Source organism: Nansenia antarctica, assembly GCF_963989245.1.
Source record: "Nansenia antarctica genome assembly, chromosome: 4".
NCBI lineage: Eukaryota > Metazoa > Chordata > Actinopteri > Argentiniformes > Microstomatidae > Nansenia > Nansenia antarctica.
Genome location: NC_137689.1, coordinates 75,890,690 through 75,898,189, shown reverse-complemented (window position 1 = coordinate 75,898,189; position 7,500 = coordinate 75,890,690). Strand labels below are relative to the sequence as shown.

Here is a 7,500-nt window from a genome sequence, read left to right as displayed (position 1 = left end):
ACGACCCCGTGGCCGGCAGCCTGGGCCACTAACTGACTGGCTCCTCGAGCCCAGCACCGTTATTCCGGCACCCCGGGGGCGCTGTTGCGCGACGGATCCTTGTCCGGAAATATTCCTATACCGCCCTCGGGAGCGGCCGCTCAATATGCCGCTCCCTGTGTGTGCCCCGGCCATATCCGGGTCTGGCGAGCTGGGATTCGATCCCAGTCCCCGGTGGGCAGCTTGCACTAGTGGCTAGTGCTTAGACCGCTACACCACCGCGGGGCGCACTGGGACTTTTAACTATATGTATCACTCCGCCGCACAGATGTTCTACTAAATGACCGTTAATTAGACTACATGTTTGTGTTCAGGTTACTAGGCAACAGTCCATTTGAAGTTCAGTTGCGGAACTATTTTTTGTTTATTTTTATGATTAAATAAACAAACAAATCATAATCTGTTGTCGCTTATTACCGTACTGTTAACTAATAAATGGCGCTGTAGAACTGTTGTATAAAAGCAATATCACACTGGAGGTCGTGCTGTTATACTGAATATCAGCACGGCTGTGATTGTCTTCCTACTCGGCATGCGGCCTCGTACCTACGACCCAATCACAGCCGTGCTGATATTCAGTATAACACACTCCCTCTCGTGTGATATTGCTTAAATAATCTAATCTATTCAGAGCTGTATTCAGAGCTGTATTCAGAGCTCTTTCAGTTCTGTATTATATGTATGATAATCTAATCTAATCTATCCCCCCCTCCTCTCCCCCCCAGGGTTTGGGGAAGACCATCCAGGCCATCTCCTTCCTGGCCCACCTGTATAAGGAGGGCAACACCGGCCCCCACCTGCTCATAGTCCCCGCCTCCACCCTGGGTGAGACCCCCCTCCCCTCCCCTACCCCCCCCACACCCCCCCCACCTGCTCATAGTCCCCGCCTCCACCCTGGGTGAGACCCCCCTCCCTACCCTACCCCCCACCTGCTCATAGTCTCTGCATCCACCCTGGGTGTTGGTGTTGTTGTTGTTGTTGTTGTTGTTGTTGTTGTGGTTGGTGTTGTTAACTTGTTTGTGCTTCTCTGTTATCTCCAGATAACTGGGTCCGCGAGATGAACCTGTGGTGTCCCAGTCTGAAGGTCATGGTGTACTATGGTGAGTCTGTGGTGTCATGGTGTTCTATGGTGAGTCTGGTGTCATGGTGTTCTATGGTGAGTCTGTGGTGTCATGGTGTCCTATGGTGAGTCTGTGGTGTCATGGTGTCCTATGGTGAGTCTGTGGTGTCATGGTGTTCTATGGTGTCTCTGGGTCATGGTGTTCTATGGTGTCTCTGGGTCATGGTGTTCTATGGTGAGTCTGTGGTGTCATGGTGTTCTATGGTGTTCTATGGTGTCATGGTGTTCTATGGTGTCTCTGGGTCATGGTGTTCTATGGTGTCTGTGGTGTCATGGTGTTCTATGGTGAGTCTGTGGTGTCATGGTGTTCTATGGTGAGTCTGTGGTGTCATGGTGTCCTATGGTGAGTCTGTGGTGTCATGGTGTTCTATGGTGTCTCTGGGTCATGGTGTTCTATGGTGTCTCTGGGTCATGGTGTTCTATGGTGTGTGAGACAGCCCTCCTGACAGGGATAATGTGCTTTATTCTGGTTTCCTGGTTTATTTGCTTCTTTCACAGAGTCTGTTGGCTTAGCGCCGCCCTCGAAGTGAGACAGGATTACCAGTGTGGACTCAGTAAACCAGCCTCTTTGCACTGTATGACATTTCCATTTTGGGCATTTAGCAGACGCCTTTATCCAAAGTCAAACATGCTCGAGGGAAGGATTTTTTTTTTTTTATTATTATTATTATTATTATTATTATTATTATTTACAGTAGAGAAACTCTACAGGGGGGGGGTAGAGGGGACGGAGAGGTCTTCAGGAGGGACAGTTAAGGTGCAGCCTGAAGAGATGGAGGTCTTCAGGAGGGACAGTTAAGGTGTAGCCTGAAGAGATGGAGGTCTTCAGGAGGGACAGTTAAGGTGTAGCCTGAAGAGATGGAGGTCTTCAGGAGGGACAGTTAAGGTGCAGCCTGAAGAGATGGAGGTCTTCAGGAGGGACAGTTAAGGTGTAGCCTGAAGAGATGGAGGTCTTCAGGAGGGACAGTTAAGGTGTAGCCTGAAGAGATGGAGGTCTTCAGGAGGGACAGTTAAGGTGCAGCCTGAAGAGATGGAGGTCTTCAGGAGGGACAGTTAAGGTGTAGCCTGAAGAGATGGAGGTCTTCAGGAGGGACAGTTAAGGTGTAGCCTGAAGAGATGGAGGTCTTCAGGAGGGACAGTTAAGGTGTAGCCTGAAGAGATGGAGGTCTTCAGGAAGGACAGTTAAGGTGTAGCCTGAAGAGATGGAGGTCTTCAGGAAGGACAGTTAAGGTGTAGCCTGAAGAGATGGAGGTCTTCAGGAGGGACAGTTAAGGTGTAGCCTGAAGAGATGGAGGTCTTCAGGAGGGACAGTTAAGGTGTAGCCTGAAGAGATGGAGGTCTTCAGTCTACGGCGGAAATCATATGACATCATGCCTTTTCTCATCCATATCACTTATGTCTGTATTGCCTGATTGATGTGGGATCTGTGTGTGTGTGTGTGTGTGTGTGTGTGTGTGTGTGTGTGTGTGTGTGTGTGTGTGTGTGTGTGTGTGTGTGTGTGTGTTTAGGGTCTCAGGAGGAACGGAGGTACCTTCGCTACGACATTCTGGACAAGCGGGTCGACTACAACGTGATCATCTCCACGTGAGTACCCCCCCACCCAGAGTACCCCCCCTCCTCCCCCCCCAGCCCAGAGTACCCCCACCACAGAACACTGGACAACAGAACACTGAACTGAGCTTCAGTCCATTTAAAAGGTAAACAGACTGACTTATACAGCTCCTTATTCCAAAGTGCTTTACAACAGCCTCTCATTCACCCGTTCACACACACATTCACACACCCATGGAGGCGAGCTACCGTGCAAGGCGCCGGCCGGCCGGCTCATTGGGAGCAATTTGGGTCCGGTGCTTTGGAATAAGGCGCTAATATAAGTCACTCTGTATAAGTCAGTCCATTTACCATTCGCCATTTCTTTGAGCCGAGCCACTTTAGCACTAAGTACCTCTGGAGACACCCAGCTGGGTTAGCGGAGGACTGGTGATAATAAAACCGCCAGGCGTGAAAGTCGCTAGGCTAGCTGGGGGCGTCGGCTAACAGCCTCTAGAACCATCATATATTCAGTTTGACTGGACCTGAAAGGTGCCTGTAAGCTGAACCTGGGCTGAACCTGCTGGGGGGGGGGGGGGGCGGAGGAGGGGGGGGGCATCTATTATTGATGCTCATCAGCCCTCTCCATGCCTCAGACTACTTGTGAGGGCCTAGGGTGTGTGTGTGTGTGTGTGTGTGTGTTTGGTCTGGTGGTGTGTGTGTGTGTGTGTGTGTGTGTGTGTGTGTGTTTGGTCTGGTGTGTGTGTGTGTGTGTGTTTGGTCTGGTGGTGTGTGTGTGTGTGTTTGGTCTGGTGTGTGTGTGTTTGGTCTGGTAAGTGTGTGTGTTTGGTCTTGTGTGTTTGGTGGTGTGTGTGTGTTTGGTCTGGTGTGTGTGTGTGTGTGTGTGTGTGTGTGTGTGTGTGTGTGTGTTTGGTCTGGTGGTGTGTGTGTGTGTTTGGTCTGGTGTGTGTGTGTGTTTGGTCTGGTGTGACTGACTGACAAACTAACTGACTGACTGGCTGACTGGCTGACTGACTGGCTGACTGACTGACTGACTGGCTGGCTGGCTGGCTGACTGGCTGACTGACTGGCTGGCTGACTGGCTGACTGGCTGGCTGACTGGCTGACTGGCTGGCTGACTGACTGGCTGGCTGGCTGGCTGGCTGACTGACTGGCTGGTTGGCTGACTGACTGACTGACTGACTGGCTGGTTGGCTGACTGACTGACTGACTGACTGACTGACTGGCTGGTTGACTGGCTGGTTGACTGGCTGGCTGGCAGTGATGCGTGTGTGTGTGTGTGTGTGTGTGTGTGTAGGTATGCTCTGACCATAGGCAGTGATGTGTGTGTGTCTGTGTGTGTAGGTATGCTGCTCTGACCATAGGCAGTGATGTGTGTGTGTGTGTTAGGGCTGCACGATTAATCGATTTTAAATCGAAATCGCGATTTGAGATGATGCGATTAGCAAATCGCAAAGCCTGCGATTTGGGATACATTATACAGCGCGTCGGATTCAAAGTCAATGAACGCACACACCCAAGAACAACAACATTGCACGTGAAACGCCCACGTGTGAATCTGTGAAGACGTTTCAGTAGCTAGCAACATTAATGGTGTGGATAAATCGCTTCAAAAACAGCACTTCTGTTGTATGGAAGTATTTCGGGTTTAGGACGACAGATGTGCAACAACAGCAGGTGTTGCGCACAACCTGTCGTGGAACAATCGCTACATCCAGAGGCAACACCGCAAACCTGTATCAGCACTTGAAAAAGTACCACGGGCAGTTCTATGACGAGTGTACGGTCAGAAACGGAGAGTTAAGTGAAAGTCCCGTAGCCCGGTCTAACGTTAAGCAACCTAGTGTTTTAGAGTCGTTTGCGGCTGTTACGCCGTATGAAAAGGGCTCAATATAAAATAACCAATTCCATCACGCACTACCTCGCTAAAGACATGGTGTCTATTAACACTGTGAGCAACGAAGGGTTTAAAAAAACTCATCCAAACGCTGGATAAAAGATATGCGGTTCCCTCCCGCATGTACTTTAGTCATGTGGCCATCCCGGAAACGTACATGCGGAATGTAGGAAGATACTTGAGACGGAGCTGAAAAATGTTGAGTCGTATGCAACAACAACAACCGATCTGTCGGGCAGGACGACCGAGCCGTATCTCAGTCTCACCGTGCACTTCATACATTACGACTTTGAGTTGAAGAGTTGCCTACAAACGGTATACTGTCCTGCTTTGTCTATTTCAATGTTTACAGAAAGGACCTATTATTCTTTACTGGACATTTTTATTATCACTTTATTTAACTTGATTGCAGTATGTGCAATATTTAGATGCTGCTCCTGAGCCATAATTGAATAACCTTGTTTGTAGAAAGGTCCTATTTTATTTTCATATTGGAATTGTTAAAACATGTGGACACTTGTTGAGAGAAACAAAATCACAGCTGTTTAAAAAAAACATAAAATAAATGTGTTGTTCCAATTAATATCTTTTAAGTTCTCATCCTTGCATTAGAATTAGAGCAGTTAACAGTTTGATGGTATCATGTGGTAATGCTCTCTGAAATTAGTCCATGATAGAAGGTGATAGACAGATTCATCCAATCACCTGTATTTTTTAAAGTACCTAGCCTTTTCCAAACAGCTTCCAATGAAGCTTTCCTAGATGGTTGTGTGAAACAAACCATCTGAGTCAGGTTAGTAATGCCCCATCACATGTTTTAAATCTATTACACTGTGAATCTTAAACTGAAGCTTGACTTTAAAGCAACCCAACGTAAGTTTCATGTAGTTCTTTCACTCGTAACTCGGGCTGTGGGGCTGCTAGAGACGGGAGCCAATTTGTGCTCCTAAGTCCCTTGAAGACGTACAAACAAACTGCACGTTGATACGACCTTCCTAGCCGGAGATATGGCCGCACTTTACAAAAACCTCTTTAAAAAAATAATAATCGCAAATTAAATCGCAATCGCAATATCTGTCAGAATAATCGCAATTAGATTTTTCCCCCAAATCGTGCAGCCCTAGTGTGTGTGTGTGTGTGTAGGTATGCTCTGACCATAGGCAGTGATGTGTGTGTGTGTGTGTGTAGGTATGCTCTGACCATAGGCAGTGATGTGTGTGTGTGTGTGTGTGTGTGTGTGTGTAGGTATGCTCTGACCATAAGCAGTGACGGGGACCGCGGGCTGTTCCGGAAGCTGAGGCTGGAGTACGCCGTGTTTGACGAGGGCCACATGCTGAAGAACATGAGCTCCCTGCGCTACCGCCACCTCATGGCCATCAACGTCAGTGCACCGCAGGGGGGGGGGGGGGCTGGGCGTGGGGGGGGTCTCTTTTCCTCTCTGCTTTGATTGGCTGGCTACCTTTGTTGATAAGGGGCGCACTATTGATTAGGACCAGCAAGGATTTCTAGATAAGTATCCCCTCACCTGTGTGAATCTCTCTAATCCTCCACACACACACACACAACCCACACACACACACACACACACACACACAAACACACACACACACACACACACACACACACACACACACACACACTAATCCTCCCTCCTTAACACTAGAACAGACATGGGACCCAACAAGTAAAACATGTTTTATATCTTTGCACTCGATCAAATTTCAGGACCCTCCTTTCATGACTTTTCCTAGATATATGTGCGTTCTGCCACCCAGTATCCTTCAATTTTCAAAATCACATCAGGATAAGCTAGTATGAAGCTATTTTGCAGTTTTTCTGTGTAGGAAGCAGGCTAATTTACAAGACGGCCAACTAGTGGTCGTTGTGTGTAAATAGCAGCTCAGCATTGTAAAGACTATGGTTTTCATTTGACCCCTGAGGCGGCTCTGAAAGCAGGTAAAACAGACACGGCTATTCTAGTGTTATAAGTGTATCATGACCCCCCCTGTGTAGAAGGCTTGACACCAGATGTTTAATCTTCTTCTTCTTCTGTGGTTGGTCGTCAGGCGAAGCGGCGTCTACTGCTGACGGGCACCCCGGTGCAGAACAACCTTCTGGAGCTGATGTCTCTGCTCAACTTCATCATGCCCTCCATGTTCTCCGCCTCCACCTCCCACATCTCCAAGATGTTCTCCATGGTAACCCCAGCGGACAGCAGGGGCATTCATTATTCATTAAAGGCTGCGTACGTTCGTTAATTCGCTCTGAGAGACACCGGTGCCACACACACACGGCTGGGTTTGATGTCGTAAAGGGACCAAAGTCATTTGAGTGATTGGACATCCCAGAGGATGCGTCCCCCCCCCCCCAATGAGTGCTGATCAGATTTCCAGAGCAAATTTACGAACGCAGCCTAAAGCTTCGATCACAAGCATTTTGACTGAATGTACTGTTATGTTATATTATATTATGTTCACACAGAAACAAGTCCTAATTATACATATAGAGCTTAACTGACCAACTGCCAAAGAGTTCCAGAACTCTCACCACCTAGAGTGTTCCGACTGTTCTTTGTGGTGTTCTACCTAGCAACAACACTCTGATTGGCTACAAAATGAAAGCGTTGTAATTTATTCTTATTGATAGGCCTGTAATAATTATTAAATAATTGTCTGATGGCAATCCTGACTGCTCCAACACGCTAGCTAGCTAACAACAAAGAACATTGTGTTAGCTAGACAGCGGCTCTGCATGTTAAGCACATCACAACACGCCGATAGAACATGAACACGCTAAAAACACATAACTACACACGACTAGATCACACACAGTCCCTTTTTTATTGATGTTCAATTTTATAAAAATACGTTTTATTATAATAAAGAGATTGCTG

At 47.9% G+C, this 7,500-nt stretch overlaps 1 protein-coding gene across 1 annotated transcript in view; it reads left to right on the top strand.

The window, feature by feature from the left end:
* The window catches only part of smarcad1b (SNF2 related chromatin remodeling ATPase with DExD box 1b), a 34,742-nt gene that overhangs the window by 16,079 nt on the left and 11,163 nt on the right, over nucleotides 1-7,500 (top strand). Inside the window, exons 13-17 of the mRNA XM_080529733.1 lie at nucleotides 765-864; nucleotides 1,080-1,147; nucleotides 2,676-2,743; nucleotides 5,853-5,988; nucleotides 6,674-6,805. Of these exons, the coding sequence (XP_080385859.1) occupies nucleotides 765-864; nucleotides 1,080-1,147; nucleotides 2,676-2,743; nucleotides 5,853-5,988; nucleotides 6,674-6,805 (504 nt within the window). The remainder of the gene's footprint in view (nucleotides 1-764; nucleotides 865-1,079; nucleotides 1,148-2,675; nucleotides 2,744-5,852; nucleotides 5,989-6,673; nucleotides 6,806-7,500) is intronic.